This window comes from Charadrius vociferus, unplaced genomic scaffold, assembly GCF_000708025.1.
Source record: "Charadrius vociferus isolate BGI_N301 unplaced genomic scaffold, ASM70802v2 scaffold298, whole genome shotgun sequence".
In the NCBI taxonomy this organism is placed as follows: Eukaryota; Metazoa; Chordata; class Aves; order Charadriiformes; family Charadriidae; genus Charadrius; species Charadrius vociferus.
In genome coordinates, this window is record NW_009649936.1 from 4,340,652 (window position 1) to 4,357,351 (window position 16,700).

General features: G+C 50.6%; 1 protein-coding gene across 1 annotated transcript in view; it reads right to left on the reverse strand.

Annotated features, from left to right (window-relative positions):
• Nucleotides 1–2,035: 2,035 nt before the first annotated feature.
• The window catches only part of LOC104292031 (cystathionine beta-synthase-like), a 22,098-nt gene continuing 7,433 nt past the window's right edge, over nucleotides 2,036–16,700 (reverse strand). Inside the window, exons 4-15 of the mRNA XM_009891349.1 lie at nucleotides 16,096–16,175; nucleotides 14,732–14,863; nucleotides 13,376–13,445; nucleotides 12,050–12,141; nucleotides 10,808–10,933; nucleotides 9,916–10,000; nucleotides 8,182–8,287; nucleotides 7,530–7,601; nucleotides 6,133–6,267; nucleotides 5,459–5,567; nucleotides 4,628–4,712; nucleotides 2,036–2,133 (exon numbers count right to left, since the gene is read on the reverse strand). Of these exons, the coding sequence (XP_009889651.1) occupies nucleotides 2,036–2,133; nucleotides 4,628–4,712; nucleotides 5,459–5,567; nucleotides 6,133–6,267; nucleotides 7,530–7,601; nucleotides 8,182–8,287; nucleotides 9,916–10,000; nucleotides 10,808–10,933; nucleotides 12,050–12,141; nucleotides 13,376–13,445; nucleotides 14,732–14,863; nucleotides 16,096–16,175 (1,190 nt within the window). The remainder of the gene's footprint in view (nucleotides 2,134–4,627; nucleotides 4,713–5,458; nucleotides 5,568–6,132; nucleotides 6,268–7,529; nucleotides 7,602–8,181; nucleotides 8,288–9,915; nucleotides 10,001–10,807; nucleotides 10,934–12,049; nucleotides 12,142–13,375; nucleotides 13,446–14,731; nucleotides 14,864–16,095; nucleotides 16,176–16,700) is intronic.

Here is a 16,700-nt window from a genome sequence, read left to right on the forward strand (position 1 = left end):
GGCATCCTAAAGCTTCCCTGACCCCCTGGGAGAGACCTGCCCGGTGTGCAGGGAGTTATTTCCATGTGCACTTAGAGGGGCTCTCTCTGGGGCAGGGTGGCAGTGGTCTCCACGCACAGGCAGGTCACCCCCTCGAAGGTGCCCATGTGTCTGGAGCAGTCCAAGGGGTTGTCCCACACCTGACCTTAAAACTCACAAGCTGCCTTTTGGACAAGAGCTGTCCCACTGGGGTACTCACACAGGAGGTGGGGGATCTGGACAGTCAGGGGGGTCCCAACCCCCAGTGAAGGGGAGCTCCCTGCAAAGAGAGATGTCGCCCCTGGTTGTTGGGTGGAGGCAAGTCTCTGCTCCTTCTCTTGCAGTCAGGTCTGCTGCACGAGAGGATATACTGCAGTCAGGAGCATCAGGAAGGGTCTGGCATGTCCCAGGCTTCAAAGTGGTCCAGACTCAGACTCAGTTCTTGGCTTCATGGAGTTATGGGGCACTTTAAGACTTACTCATTTGCGTTTGGAATACATGCATGGACTAATATCTTCAGTTTGCAACAGGGTTGCTAAAATAAATACCATACAATGAGGTTGAGCTAATCAGTTTTTACTTTTTCTGGACAAATATGGTTATTACTCAAGCAAAAACTGGCAGAAGATCTGGTAAAGCTTGTGTCACTCAGGAAAAAAAAGACAGCGGGGACGCTCTTACTAAATAAAAATACTCCAGCATTCTATAATTTAATAAAAGTCTTGTACAAACTAGATTAGATTGAAAGTATGGACTAGCCACTTAGCAGCAAGCCAAAATTAAAATTGGTTGTTGTCCCCTTCAAGCAGCTCCTGAGACCTATGGAATGATTGCAAAGCTCTCTGCTTTTTTTTGAGAGCAACTCCCCCAAACCAGGTTTCAATGGTGCTTCAGTTTGGTCCCACAGCCATTTTGCTTTCATCTGTGTTTTTTTGCAGCCATGGCAAATGGCTCTTCTGACCTTCATTATCAGTTCCCAGGATATAATGCTCTGACAGCAAAATTAAGACCAACCTCGCCTTCCCCTCTGTCGCTTGATAAGGAGCTCTCAGGATGCACGTTCATGAGATGACTCTTACAGGGCACGGGGATGAAGCCATATCCCCTCTCCCAGTTACTGTACCATGAAAATGACTCTTTACTTCTTGAACAGGTTCAGTCCCCCTCCCGCGGGACTGTGCATGAGACAACCAGTGCCACCAGCTACCCCAGAGGCGAGGAAGAGGCTTTCCAAAGGCCAGTTGCTGCTACCGAAGTGATCGTTGTCTACCTGCCCAGCATCTTGTGCCCCCCCACATGTCACAGCCCTCGCCTGTCCTGTCCTGTCCCTCCTGCCTGTGCCCCCCTCCCCTTTTCATGTACCAGGGTGCCATGTCCCACCCACTCCCCTCCTCATTGCTCCTCCAGGGCTCTGCCTCTCCCACTCACCCCCGGGGAGGGAAGGAAGAAGCTGCCTCCTTGGCGCCCACATGGAGCTCGGGGGTGAGAAGGAAGGTCTCTGGGGGGTGCCTGCAGCCCTCCCTGCAAGGGGTGGAGAGGAGCAGGAGGGTGCAGCCACAACGTGGTTTGCCCCCAGCCCTCAAGAGGGCTGGAGCTTCTCATGGTGGAGACAGGCTCCAGCCCTGGTGGGACCAGGACAACTGGCGGCAGCTACACCACCGGCAGTGCATAAGTAGCTACTGTGAGCAAACACCCCAACCCCCCCCCCTGCCAGCATCTGGGCAGCAGCAACCATCCTCTTTCCTGTCCTTCCCTCCACGTTACCTCTCCAGCCCTGGGTAGCTCCACGTAACCAAACACGGCTATTAGACGCAATTTCTTTAGTCATCTTCTCTTTAGTGATATTCTGGGTGGCATTTAGTGGACAAATGGTTATTACATTACAATTTTCCCCTCGTCATTTTGAGAATCTATCAGCCGGATTAGACCAGAAAGCACCCTCGGCTGGGTAGCTGAGGCTGGGGGGAGTGGGTGGCCCCACTGGGGCAGAGGAGGTGGGTGCAGCCAAGCTGCCGTGCTACTTCTTGTCTTTTCTGCTCACAAAGGTGAGGAGGTCCATCGCTGTGACCACACCAAACACCATCTGCTTCATGAAGGAGCTGCCATTTCCATCGACTGTAAGCAGAGAAAATGCCAGTTTAGGGGGGCGGGGGGGAAGAAGAAACCCCCCTTCCCCCAGCTGTGCAGAGGCTGCTGTTCATTTATTAAAAGAAAATTTTAAGGGGGACAGCAGCTGTCTCAGCTCTGCTTCAACAGAAATGACTGATGCAGCCTCAGTCGGGTTACTGGGGGTCACGTCAGGGAGGTTTCAGCTGCAAATAATGCACCCTTTACCAGAGCAGAAAACTTAATTTCCCAGTTGTTTTTATCCAACTTCTGTTCCAGTCCTGCTTCTATCACCACAAACTTTCCAGGCCAAACTAATGAGACCGTTTAAGAGCAGCAGTGAGACACTTTCTGCTCTGTTCTCATAACGTCCTACACCACCCTTAATAAAGCAGCTTTGCAACAATTGCTTTAACTATCTGATAAATGTTTTCTTAAATAAAAATAAAACTAGCCACCTGAGTCCAAACACGAGATAAAATGCAAGCTCCAAAGGTGTGGGAAGAAAGTAATAAATAAGGGGGTAACTGTGACGGCATTAAAACAGCAGCTCTGGAAAAGAAAACAGGGGTTGTTTGAAAACCAGAGCGAGAGGCGCTGCATGCAGCTGGCTGATATTTTCTGGTGGGTATCATTTAATTTGCGGATACCATTTAATTTATATTGCAATGTGATACAGAATAGATTGTCATTATTTTATGACAGCATAGCTGAGAAATTCTGCTTGGCATTATTCTTGGGGCGAGAATTGGAAATGTGCATCAAAGGCAATTTTGAACGGCAAACTTTTGTTTGCAAAGTTTTGTGGGAACGTGGCTGGACTTGCAAGCCCGCATTAGAGCGGAGGGGGCTTCGGGGCGGCAAGCCATGGAGATACAAGCAGAGGGACCAGGATACTTGCGCACGGTGGGTTTCGGAAGCCCTGAGTTCAGCAGACAGTTCCTTGCTGGAAGTCGATACAGCGCAATACTGCATGCCGCTCACCGTAGGAATGCTTTGCATGTTCGATGTGCAATCCCATAAAATCAGTATAATTGCACCTTTCAGCTCTAATTTAGAAGACTTAACCATGGGTCTTCTGACTGCTTTTTCGTGTTGCTAACATTTTAAACAAAGCAACACCCTCGCGATAAGGCCAAATTTCTACTTCTAGAAGTTTTAGGGTATAATTGTACCAGAAAGGTGTGTCAGCTCAGATTTGCAGAACACCACTTTCCACCATACCTGTTTTGGTCAGAGGAGCAACAAGGTGTGATCCCTGCTGCCATCGATGTGTCAGCAACCCTTGTGCTAATGCGGTCTTACTGCACGTGACTCTACTGAGCCGGTTTGCTTCTCCAGGGAGGGGGTGGCTGTACAGTGGTTTGAGAATAAATCAAAGCTGCTGGTACGGCTGCTTTCTTGGACTAGTCCAATGGTGTGCCCGAATTGGCAGAGCATCCCCACACCCAGCCATAGTCCAGGCAAGACTCATACAGAGATGCCCTAGGCTGCACGCATCAGTGTGCCTCCTGACTCACGTGCCCCTGCCACAGGGCTGCCTCAGGGTGCAAAGCATGTGTTTTCAGCTTTCTCGACTTACCCTGGACCTCCAGGGTAGGTGCCTGATAGAGCCCAGCACGAAAGGCCCCTTAGCATATCAGTTTACCCGGATGCCTTGGGGCACACAGTCATAAGGACATCTGTTGCCACCTCCAGAGGTGGCAAGTGGCAACAGGGGTTTTCAGAGAAGATATCACAGCCTCTGGGCATGCACAGCAGAAGGTCTTTAAGCAGTGGGATGCAGACTGTGTAGTTTGTGCCCTTGCGCTTACATGCCCAAATTCCACCTAAGCTTTATCTGACGTGCCCAAATGCTCCTTTCAACCTTGCCCTTGGGATACTAAGTCTACGGAGATCCCTGACTCCCCCTCTGTTTCCTTGGTTTCCCACAACCAGCAAGGCAGTGATTTGAATTCAAGGTCAAGAAACTAAATGAGTACTAGAGGCCTGAGCCTACAGCTGTGCAGCAAAAGCACTGCACCCCAAGCTGCTACCTACAGTCCACCTTGGCTGTCAGAGGGGACCAAATGAAATCCCATAATGAATACCTCCCCATCCCCAAAAGCAGATTTCCTCAGGAAACCATGAGATGAGGGGAGGGGATGGTGCTGTTGGGTGCTTCAGCATCACCCCTGCATGTGGGAACAACATAGCTCCCATGGACAGGATCTGGGAAGTGCTCCTGTAGGAGACACATTCAGTACTGTGCTGGTCCCAGGCTCCTGTGGTTAAGTCTTCCCCTCTCTCCTCTCATCCCTGTGGTGTCAGGAAAGGAAATGGGTGAACAGTTGGCAGTTCAAGGGCTTTGCAGAGACATGGGACAGAAATCCTTCCTGCAAAGGCTCGGGAGCTGGACATGTGGACCAGGTGCACTGATACCTACCAAGCACAGTTTCAGAATTTCCCTTTCCTCCCTCAAACATTTGTGCAAAGCCCACACAGTGCTTCTGCAGATACCTACACTGCATTTGCTCGTGTACAACGATAGCAAAATGGTCATTCTCCAGGATGCAGGAAAGCTTCCCAAGGCTGTCCTCCAGGCCAATCTAAACAACACAAAAAGAGACATTTCACATTTAACAGACAGTGGTGCAGAGCCTGACTCCTGCCTCTGACTGTAGCTGTGAGTCGGCAGGGTGGCACCCAGCTGGACCAGGATCAGGCATGCCTCACCCACCCGCACTGTTTTGGGGAGATGGGAGGGGATGCAGGCAACCTGCAAACCTGGCTTTATATCTGCAATACAGTGCTGTCTCCCCTCAGCCCAAAGGGCCTCCATGGGCCAGCATGAAGTGATGGCTCCATGTTTCCTAAAACACCATCCATTTACCTCACTCCATCTCTGGACCACTGATTGCCCTCCAACCCAGGCATCCCTCCCCTGCACACCCACAGGACCTGCCCTGTGTCCTGCCAGAGCCCATGGCTGTTGCCCCAGCCCTGCTGAGCCCTGGCAATGTCTGGGCTCTGGTTTCAGAAGGTGCTGATTCCCCACCTGGCTGAAATCCTCTGGCAATGTAAGACTGGGGTTGGACATTCACACGTTTTGCTCCTGGTATGAAAGCTCCCATGTCTGAACCCCACAGGCTCAGCAGCATTTTTGCAGGTGCCTGTCCTTAGTCTCATGTCCATAGTGTCGCCATCACCCTCCCCACCTCTCTCTACATTCACCTCTCTGCCTTTTCACTGACTTCTTCTCCCAGCTCCTCTCGCACCTCAGGGTGGTGGTGCACCTCTTCCCCTCTCCCCGTCCCTGGACAGCAGTTCACACCAGCCACAGCCTTAGCGGTACCTTTGAGAACTGGTCGTAGATGACCTTCGTAACGGGGTCTGAGAACTGCACGTTTCCAGCCAGCACTGAGGTGAGGGTGTTGCTGAGGGTCACCATTCCCAAAATAAGTCTGTAGGGGAACAGGGAGTTTTCCAAAATGTCAGACCTGAGGTAGGGAACATGTTTTATGTAGCGGCTGAGCTGCTCCCCTTGAAGTCAGTGACTAAATTGCTGCTGCAGCCAGCGGGAGGCACCAGCTTTCTCCTCATCATAGCAGGACAAGAAGACCCTTGTCCTCACCAAGCTGTTGGTTTAACAGTAGTTAAAGTCTGCTATTGAAGTACAGGACTTAGCAACTGGGAGAAGGAAAACTTGTGGGCTTTCCCGTTGCTTATTTGTGTGGGTTTCCCACCTAGCCCTCATCTCTCCTCTGGCCTTCCCTCGCCTGTGCACTGATCCAACCTCTGCTGAGTCTGGCGGGCACTGGATTTGGCTTTGATTTTAACTAGCTCATTTACAGTAAGTTTTCTTGAAGAATCCTCACAAGGGGGCAGATGGCATTTTAAAAATATGCATCACAGAATCCAACACAAGAGACCCATCACTGGATCAGTAAATGGGACTTTCTCTTTAGCTTCATCATGGCTGCTTTTCCTATGTGAATGGCCACCTCTGTAATGAGTAAAAATAGTTACCCTGATTCAGCAACAACAGGAGCTTGGTCATATCCCTTCTCCTGGAGGATCTCAATTGCCTTTTGACAGCTGACCTCTGGGAGGAGAATGAGAGGGGCTGAGAGATTCAGTTTCTGCACCTTGATGTTCCACCACCTGTTGAACGACAAATGGCAGCACCAAGCTGTTACTCTCTGCTGCACAGCTGTGGGCCTTGCTCAGGGAGGCAAAGCCAGTAGAAATGAGACCAACCATGCAGAGATATTCTGCCTGCCTGCAAAGCTCATCCCACTCCTATCCCCAAAGCACTAATACTACAAGTCCACCATGGCCAGGTGCAGTTGAAGCCAAGCTTTCCCTATGAGTGGTGTTCATACAGCTCCAGAGGCAGGGCTGAGGCCAGCAGTTAGCAAGGTGCTGAGTTGTCCTGAATCCAAGGAAGCTACTGAGGGCGTCACTTCGAGCTTGTGAGTGGGGAGGCCTACAAATTTTATTTCTTTGCTTTGTATCCTCGGTCCTCAAAATGTAGCATTTGCACCTCCTCTAGGAGAGAACCTAGCAGAGATGCTCATGTGACTTACGAAGGACCAGCTATGCTTGCTTGCTGGGGACCAAAGGCAATTCCAAAATCATCTCAGCCCTTTGTCCTTGAAAAAAAGGCAGGGCAACGCTAGAGGCTGGAAGGACCAAGAACAATTTTAATCGGGCATGAGAGGCCTTGGAATTGTATTAAGTTTTTAGGAAATATTTTGTAATAACTTTTGGTTACAGTAGACCAAGGAGCAGGTGACATCAATAATACCTGCTGTCTTTAAAGCGAGACTAGGCCCTTTGTAAACAACCAGCCTTTGCCCAGCCACGTCAACTGGCATCAGCAGTTTATCTGTGATTCCCTGCCTTGAGGGGACTCTTTCCCCATGGTGTGCAAGAGACAGCTGAGTTGGTCATCTTTTCTGGCCCACACCTCTGGAAAGTGAAAATTTACTGTTCCCTGCCTGAAAATACCTCCAGAGCTGTTTGAAAGGGTGCTTGCTACAGGAGGGACCTATCTCCCTGCTGACCCAATGTGCCTTTGAACATTAACTGTGGAGTAGAGAGAGGAAGTTTTGAGTGGAGCTGGATGCCCACCTCAGCTGTTCTGCTCGGCGGGGTTTAGGTGGCCTGGACAATGAGTGCCATGTGGAAGCAGATCGCAACTTCGGCACAGAAATGGCTCCTTTATAGACTTTGACTGGAGAACTGGGATATCTAACCACTCAAAAGAGAAGACCTGACAATACAGCCTCCCCAGAGGGATCTGGACTTAACTGTGTTTTTTCTAAATACTAGAAGATAATACTTTCCTTTGAAGATAATAATTTCCAGACTCAGAAAGCTGATTCCCTTAGCACAGTTTATACCAGCGGAAGTTGTCTTACCAAGGCTTGTGCTCCTGGACGTCATTGAGAAAACCGTTTTTTATCATCCACTTATCATTCAAAAATTTCGACCTAGAAATCACCAACAAAGAGTGCGTCTGTGACCCTTCCAGAAGAAGTCGTGCTCTGTTTCATGGACTAGACCGCAGCACTGCCCCGGGGCTCCCACGATTTTTGCAGCTGGCTGCTCTTAGCCCCTTTTAAGGTCAACAGGAGCTGCGGGTGCTCAGTAACTCTTAGAAGCATGCCAGCTATTTGCCTTCCCAACTTTAGGCATGCAAGTTCAAAAACCGTAGCTTGACTGATTCCTGCTCCGTGCAGTCAGTCAGTAACAAGAGGAAATAAAACCCAAGCGTCCCAACACCCAGCCCCTGGTCCTTGCCACGGTAGAATGGTGTTTCTCTCTGTTGTTTATGGGGTTTTTTTTCTGTGAGCTGCTTAAGGGAGACTCCCAGCTTTGGGCTCACTCTGAGTGTAGACATATTGGGGTGGCTTCTCAGCAACCCACACAACCTGGGCTCAGCAGTGCTGAGCTCATGTCACCAAAGAGCCCCATGCCCCCAATGCGCGCCACATGCAGAGAGAGTGGGGAGAAGACTACGGGAGCTCCCACCCTGCTGCTGGAAAGCAGGCGAGGAAGTAAGAAACTCACATGTAGTTCCTGACGGAGTCAGGCAGGATGACGACACAGCGCTGACCTTCCTTCAGGTCCTTGGCAGCCCGCACAGCGACAGACATGGCACTGCCCGAGCTGCCACCTGGATGGGTACCAAGAAGAGAGAGACAAGCGCTGGGGCTGCTCAGGGTGTAGGGCCACAGTCCTGGTGCATGGGGCACAGCGCTGCCCTGGCTAACGGCGCAGAGGCACCCAGGCAAAGCAGTAGCAGAGGTGGCACCTCATACACCAGGGCAGATCAAGATGCTGGGAATGGGAGGACAATCGGCCCCACAGCCTGGTAGGCTTTAGGGTCAGGAAGAGGTAGGAACTGAAGGGACGTGTTCAAAAGGTGGCTCTTGGCAATGGGCTTTTGAGGCAGCATGAGAGTCACCTTATGAACTTCACAAAACACTTCTTGTGGTGACTCTTGGCAGACCAAGGGCTGAAAGATTTAATACAGGGACATTCATTCCACTGCTGCCCACGCTGCACCCTTCCTTTGGGTGAGGAAAAAAACATGCCCTATCTAGAGCTTCTGGCTGACATATTTGGCGATCAAAGATTGGCTTTAAATGCATTGTAAAGACTGAAAAAACCATAAACATTACATTCATGCTTGGAATACCAGGCCAACGTGATGGAAAAACTTAAACACTCCCTGTGTCTGTGTGCACGCATGTGGTTTGCTGCACGTAGGGAAAACAGGTCCCTGCTTTACAGAGGCAATTCTTCCACCAGTAGTTCGAGTACTGGAAGTTAAACACATTCCACTATCTGCGTGCCAATTACACACTGCATTCAAGGCAGCACGTATTTTACAGCAGGTTAATTAGCACCGGGTCACATTTTTCAAACAAATGAGGAAAGGCTCTGAAAAATGCAGTTGAGGGAACATGAAGCTATTCACAAATTATAGTTGAGTTCAGCAAGTGGTTTCTGTTGAAACACAGTGACTCCGTGCCTACTAGGTTAAATCAACACTTAAGCGTTTCAGTACAAATGGCCTGATCTTTTTCAAAACTCCCTGGATGTGAGTGCTCAGGACTTTTATCAGCTGTAACTACAAGCCTACATACTGTCTGGTCCTGGGAGCAAACCTATAGCTCTCTGCTTGGTGGCAGGGAAGGCTGAAAAATGCTGATGTTGTGTAGAGGCTCTTAGGGCACAGGCAGGGTTTGTCTGAGGGCACCTGTTCATTTTGGAAAGCTGGAGGGATCACTTACAGCTTGTTGGCACAGGGAGAAATACTCAGTAAGAACATCTTACACTTTCTTTACTTTCAGACTTTCCTGGTCCAAACCTGGCACCTCTAGTGCGGCAACCATTCAACGACAGAGAGTACAGCCTCGCGGAGTCGTTAGCGGAGCGACAGTCTTAGCCCACCTGTCCTGCCCTGAGTCCCATTAATCCTCTCTTCAGCCTGCGTAACACTACACCACACACAGTTAGGCCTGAAGATCCAGTTCCATGTGCAAAAGTGCTCCGGTAAGAGGAGAGTTATTGCTTCTATAATTATTGTGGCCGATGAGTCAGGTCCCAGACCACTGCCTTACTGCCACACCTCTGAAGTCTACAGTGACCTACACACCAGCTCAGGGTTTGCCATTCAGGCCTCTTAACCTAGCGGACACAAAAGGCAGAGAGCACCTACCCCGAAGCACTTTGGTCCCAAAAGGAACAGGTTCAGAAAGTTTATTAAGAGAAGCAACTGTTGTTATTGGTGCTTACCGCACAATAATCCCTCCTCTCTAATCAGCCTGCGAGACATGAGGAACGAGTCTCTGTCGTTGCATTTATACCACTGATCAACCACCTAAAGAGAAAGCAAGAAGGTTGGTTCCTGGCAATGTTACTTCAGGCTGTCCTGACCCTCTGAGGCATGCTGTGATGCTGATGCCTACAACATCTGGCAGCCTTGAGCTGCTTTCCACACTTGCTGAAAGCAAACGCATTTGTCAGGGCATCCTCAGCCCAGAGGGTGCATACTTGCTTGCAGGCACCCACTCCAGCCTTTCCAGCCAGCACCCTTTCCTTGGAGAGTTCAGGATGTCTGACTGGTCCACAGTCAGAATGGGGAAGAGGGAGTGGTGTTCATGATGTCCTGGGCTAGGCTACACTAAGGGTCAAGATTTTGCCAGACAAAATCAGATCCAACTACAAAGAGAGTTTTGGGTTATTAAAGGACACAGCTCTAAAGCCATGTGCCAACAGCAGAGGTGTAGTTAACACAACATCTGAAAGCAGAAAGAATCTGGGGTCTGAGGCTGTGGGGGAACTTTCTAAGAATGAGGCCGGGGGAGCACAGGCAGCTTGAATTAGAGCTTTAAAGCTCTGTGCCTGGTGACAACTTATACACCAGGAAGAGACTTGACAAGAAGTGGTACAAGGTTCATGATCTGTTGTCTTACATGGCTTGGATCTTGCTTTCCAGTCCATAAATGATCCAAAGTTTCTGCTGTGCATGTGCAATCCCCCCACAACAGTTTGTTCTGCACTGGGAAGGTGTACAAGTAGCCTTGTGGCACAGTTGGGTGCCACAGCTGGCTACCTCTGAACCTGGGAGTAGGCTGGATGCAAAGCCAAAGATCAGACAGAGGCTTCTCATCACACGGATACTTACTGATCTGTCAAGGACAGTAGGGATAAAGTCATGGCCAATGCCCTCTACTTCGATGGTTGTGGTGTTCGTCCTGTTCATCTCACTGGGCAGAGCGACGATGGAACCGTCGGGATCTACACCAATGATCTTTGAGGGAAGGAAGTTTTGTTAAACCACAAAGGGAGTTCAGAAAGAGTCACACAACTCAAAGGAAAAATTACCCTGCCCTTATCAACAACATTTTCCTTCCCATGGTATTTATTAATATTCCCAACCACTGGCAGCATGAAGAGCTTCCAGGACAAAAGGGTACTGTTTCCCACTGGCCATTTAAATAGATCCTGGGTAGTGTTCAGCTGCTGCAGAAGCGACTGCTGGCTTAAAGAGTTATCACTCGCAAGTTTGTCATCACCCCTTTGGCAGAACCTGCTACTTCCAAAGCTCAACCTTTAGGATAGTGTGAGTGCTCTTTAATCTGCTCCAGAGCAAAGCCAGCCAGCTAGCTCAAACCCATGGAAACTTGTGGCTACAGACATCCTTTCTGGATTTAGTTGACAGTGGCACCTTCTTGGTTGCTTATAGCTCTCCGGCTGGGCTGAGGTTGCCTCCCTCAGCACTCAGCTTAAGAGGGTATGGTGACACTGCTCCACACACGGCTTCAAGCAGTCAGTGAGGTAATCTCATGCCCAGGTCCTCCAGTGGCTGGGTCCACACCAGCTCAATTTGTCTCTGGTGGATCGGGGGTGGCTCACACGGGTGGAGGCACAGTAACTGCCAAGCCTCCAGTCTGCCTTGAAGCACAGGCTGTGCAGAATGAGCATCTGGTGTCAACCATAAAGCATGGAGGCTTTTGCAACGGCAGATGAGAAATGCTTGCACAGTCAGCAGCTCCTGCTGAGCTGTCAGAACAGAAACTTCCAGCAGGCGGGTTAACCAGGAGCAGTAATGCTGTCAGCTGGGTCAGCCACTTCTGTGGTGGACCTCTGACAGTGTCCTGCAAAGAGCAGGGCACCAGGCAGGGTGGGATTAGTAATGGGGCTGCGGGAGCCTTTGACCTCTAAGGCACTCAGATGGATCTAGGTCAAGCTGAGCGTAACACCAAATCGCTTCCAACAAAAGCCAAGCTCCCTGTGAAAAAACAAATAGGTGGAGACAACAACTGCTACCTCAGGTGAGCCGTAGGGTTAGGCTTGATCAAAAGGACAGGTAGGAAAACCCAGGGGGGTCACGGCTCCCAGCAGGCAGCCTTGCCTCCCAGCTTACCTTGCACTCTGGGCACTTCTCCTTCAGCTTCCTGGCGACGCCAGTGACGGTGCCTCCTGTGCCAGACCCAATCACCACCATGTGGACCTTGCCTGCAGGTCAGGGAAGAGAGAGGCTTGCAGGGACTCAGCATGGCCTCCAGCACAGTCTCCCCTTTATTCAGCATCCCTCAGCTGCTAGAACCCCGTGTGCGGAAAGGATAGGCAGAGGCCATGCTAGCGGCCAAAGCGTGGTCCTGTGGAGAAGCTCAGATGAGCTTGCAGGATCTGATCACCGTTGATCCTGCCTCAGTGCAGGGGGCTGAAGGTGACCTCCAGATCTCCCACTGGTCTCCATGATTTCTGCATCTTTGGCATCTACTGGCTTAAGGGGGAGGGAGTATCTCAGCACTTCTAGCCCTTTCAAACCTCACCACGTCAAAGCAAAGCACATACATATCAATAATGGGCACAACTTTTCAGCTAGCGTTAGCATCCACAGTGGAGAGAGGGCAGACCTCTGCCTTGGCAGCCACGTCGGTCAGAGGTGGCCCCACTGGTACCAGTGAAATTATCCTGATTTAGGACTGGTGGGAGCAGAAGCAGAGTCAGGCCTTCAGAGCCTTATGCTGCAACTCCATTGGGAAAAGGGGACTTGTAATTCACTGCTGGCAGCCAGTAGGAGCAAATCTAAACATGTTAGTGGAGGGAAGGCAGGGACTCTCTTGTTCCCGTTGCTTCCCGACTGCTTTACTGCCACGATAACTGCTCTCCAGTTAAAACCCTTGAGTCCTGTTTACATTCTGCAGTGCTCGCAGTACTGGCAATAAATTTCACTTCTATCTGCACAGACATGGATTTGGATAGTCCTTTATCCTCTCCCAGCCATCACCCCAAATGTCATTAGTCTGTGAAGCTTCAGTCTACTTTGATTTGCAAATGAGATGCAGCCTGCCCATGCCCTGATGGACTTATACTCCCCAGTGAGGCCTCTTGGGCCATCTTGTGCTCTCAGCTGGCAGGTCACAGAGATGTCGTAGCCGCTGAGAAACGGGTTCTTCCTCCTTGGGTACAGCCTGAATTTGTTAAGCCTCTGGTGTCCTCCCTCAGGCTTTTGAAATGGGAGGCTGCAGCAGGGAAGTCTGGCAGGCTCAGGTGGATCTGGAGCAGATTATGTGAAGTTGCTACACTCTGCATGTCAGTATTGTCAAGGGTGCCTTCACCTGCAGAGGCCCTTTTGGCCGTTTCTAGCCATTTAGATCAATAAATGGTGTAAAACAAGCCTCTCAGAGAGGGCTATAGCCCTCCGCACATCCTCAGCACATTGGAACAACAGCGCAGACAGTACCTTCACACTGCTCCAGGATCTCCTCAGCTGTGGTGTCGTAATGAGCCAGGGGGTTGCTTGGATTTCGGTACTGTTTATTTCAACAGAGAACAGCATGAGTTACTGTGTGAAGCGTAGGTCAAATACCAAACTAGCAATAGCTCCTGACGAGCTTTACCCAAAGCATGCAACTGCCTCCTCCTCTCCCTGGCGAGGGATGGACTGCCACCCGGCCAGGCCAGGTCACAGGTATTCCTCCTGGTTGTCACTTTGCGACAGGTTTCCAAGGACACTTGGGATTTATCCACACTGGAAGATTAAATGTGCTCACAAACACTCACTCTTTGGCCCTTGGTACCTATTTGTTATGGAGTGGTGCGGCTGTCCCATACGCCGCGTTGCCAGGTTTTGTGGGATCTGGTGGTTTTGCTAAAGCCCTAACTGCTGGAGGCAAGAGACCTCCTCAGTATTTTAGCTAATGCTTAGATAGAAGCATTTTAGCCTTTTCTGTTGCCTTGAAAAAGTTGAAAACACAGCCCCACAATACTCCTAAAAAGCTCAGAAAACAAAACAAAACAAAAAAATCCTTCCTCAAAAGCCATCTTAGAAGCCATCTTTTTTCAATTATCAGATATATATCTCTAATTTTGAGAGCTGCTGTGTCATTTAGGGGCATTTGTGGTTGGCAATGACACGAGTCAGGTGGCTGGGAACTGTGGGCCAGAGTAGTTGTCCCGCCTGTACAGAGGCATTTGCCACAGGGCGTACACAGGTACAGCACTGAAACATGTGCAGCCCCGTGTTCACACCCATAGGCCAGGCTGCTTCGGAAAAGTGTATTCAGACATTGAGCTCCCTCTTTCTTTAAAGGAAGGCGCTTCCCTGACTTTTTGGTGCTATAGGGGCTCCCTACTTACCATAGGGATGCTTTCCTGCAGCGGGGTTGGACCGGAGGGAGAAGTGCCTTCCTGTACAAGACCCAGTGCTGCACAAATCATTGATGTTTGCGCTTTACAGCACGAGGCTTGTTTTTGAGGCAGAACAGAGGCTGCTAGCCAGGCATAAAAAGTGATTTTTATTTTTTTTCAGGTCAAAGTTAAATCTGAAGCAATTTGAGGAGTCTTTGAAGTGTGTGAGAAAACCCAGCCTCACCCACATCCAGGCTTTGGCAAAAGTATTACAGGTTTGGAAGTGTCCCTTATTTTGTTTCTGCCACCACATGCTTTACAGAGGAGTTATTAAATTTCAAACACCATAAAACACTGACGAAATCTGCCCCCGCTGCCAGTTTGAATGAAGCCCCCAAACAAAGGCACACTTGGAGCAGACGCTATAAACCCTGTTTGGAAGGAGAGTCAGTGGAAGAATGGCGTTTACCTGGTCCAGGATGTGAGAGTTTGGGATTTCACTTTTCAGCTTCCAGGCAACACGAATGTTAGACTCCGGGGCATCAAAGCGGGTGCATGGGGTCCTCACAATTTCAACACCCAGCGCCTTCAGAATATCGACCTTTGGGAGGGAAGAGAGTAGATGTAACACAACCGATCCCACGTAGCGATGGTAATCCGAAACTGCAGGCTCATGGCAGCGTCAGATGCCAAAGAAGCTTTGCATGTGGGAGACATTTAGCATTTGGAGATACAATGTCCGATTCTTGGTTATATTATCTCTGACATCCTCCTGGCACCCGGGGCCTCCTGCCTGAAGCAGGCACATGGATTCAAGCCTGGCCTCGTGCCCTGTCCTACTCGGAGGACAAGCTGGGGACACGGCAGAGGTAGGTAACATTGTGCTGCAAAGGGGCAGAGGGAACCAGGAACAGCGTCTCCTATGTGCTGTGATCCGAGCCCCTGCATGCAAGGAGGAGGTCTTAGAGCTGTCTTTGCCCCAAGTCCCTGCTCTCCCCTCACCAAGCACAGAGAAGGAGCAACTACAAACCAGCCCGAGGGTATTAATACACTGGGAGATGCAGCTGCCAGGGGGAGAGGGGGGTCAAAAGGGAAGGGTGGGTGAGTGTCGGGGTGCCTGGAGATGAAGCCCATGGCAGCTGGAGGTGGCATCTGATCCAGACTGAGCTTAAGTGATATTTAGGTTGAAAGAAGGGTGGCACTTTGGAGAAGGGCTCAGCTGAGCCAAGTCAGGGTCCAGGTCCGGCTTCGCTGGCATGAGTTCAGCTGAGCAGTTTGTGAGACTTTTGGCTCCCCAAGGTAGACATTTCAGCCATCTCCAGGATGGCAATTTTACCTGATCATCAGCTCTCGTGCAAGTGCCTTGACTTCCACCATCTCAAGAAAGCAGCTCAGACAACCATAAGTATCTCCAGGTTAAAGAAAACCATAGAGACACAGAGAGACCAAGTGGCACATCAGATGTTGGAGGGGAAGTTAGCAGGACCGGCAGCTGAGCCCCTGCACCTGCCTGCCTCTCCTTCGCTCCATCCAGCCCTTGCCCTCGCAGACAGCAGATATTGCTCCATTTCCCTGCAGCCACACACCGTGTTTGGCTAATGCATGACCCCAGCTGCACCGCTGATGCGAGATAATCAGCCAGGCCATCACAGTGTGCTTTTTTTCCCACCAAGAGGAAATCTTCTCAATGACTACAAAGCTATGTCAGTGCATGCGACAAGGCTCGTAACCCTTTAAAGGAGAGGGCACTCCGTCTCTAGAAAGGGAGAGGCAGAGACAGACAGGGAGGGAGATGTTCCCCAGCTGTGGGGTAATACCGTACAGAGCTCTGACCTTCTCCATGCTCATTTTCTCCGGCAAGACAATGATGCAGCGGTAACCTTTCACTGCAGCTACCAGTGCCAGCCCGATTCCTAGGTGGTGGGGAGGAAAGGGAATTGGTTGACAACAGCATTTGGCAAGGCCGACCGATGTGCGTTTCTTCCTATGTTCCTCTCTCCCAACAGTGAACGTAACCTAGACATGTGCACCGACGAGCTACAGGTGATGGCAACCTCCACAAGCCTCTCGGGATGTGCCGGGAGCACCAGGGAGTGCGGGAGGATGTGCTGACATATCCCAGCTGCCGTATCCCTCTCGCTCGCAGGAACCTGTTAGCATGGTGCAGACCCAACAGTAAGGCTGGGGAGTGCTTTCCTCCCCTTACTGAGGCTCCTTTGCTTTCCAAAACTCAGGAGAGAGGAGGTCATTTTGCTTCAGGAGTGCCTTCCTCTCGCCCTCCAACGCTCTCAGCTGGCACACACACACACACACACACACACGCCTCCCTCCACACACACAGGCGAAGCTGCACGTGTCACCCTGTGGCGAGCAGGTGAAGGGAATGGCTCCTCCAGTTTCACTGGGGGATGATGGATGGAGCCAGCTGCTTCCCGGCT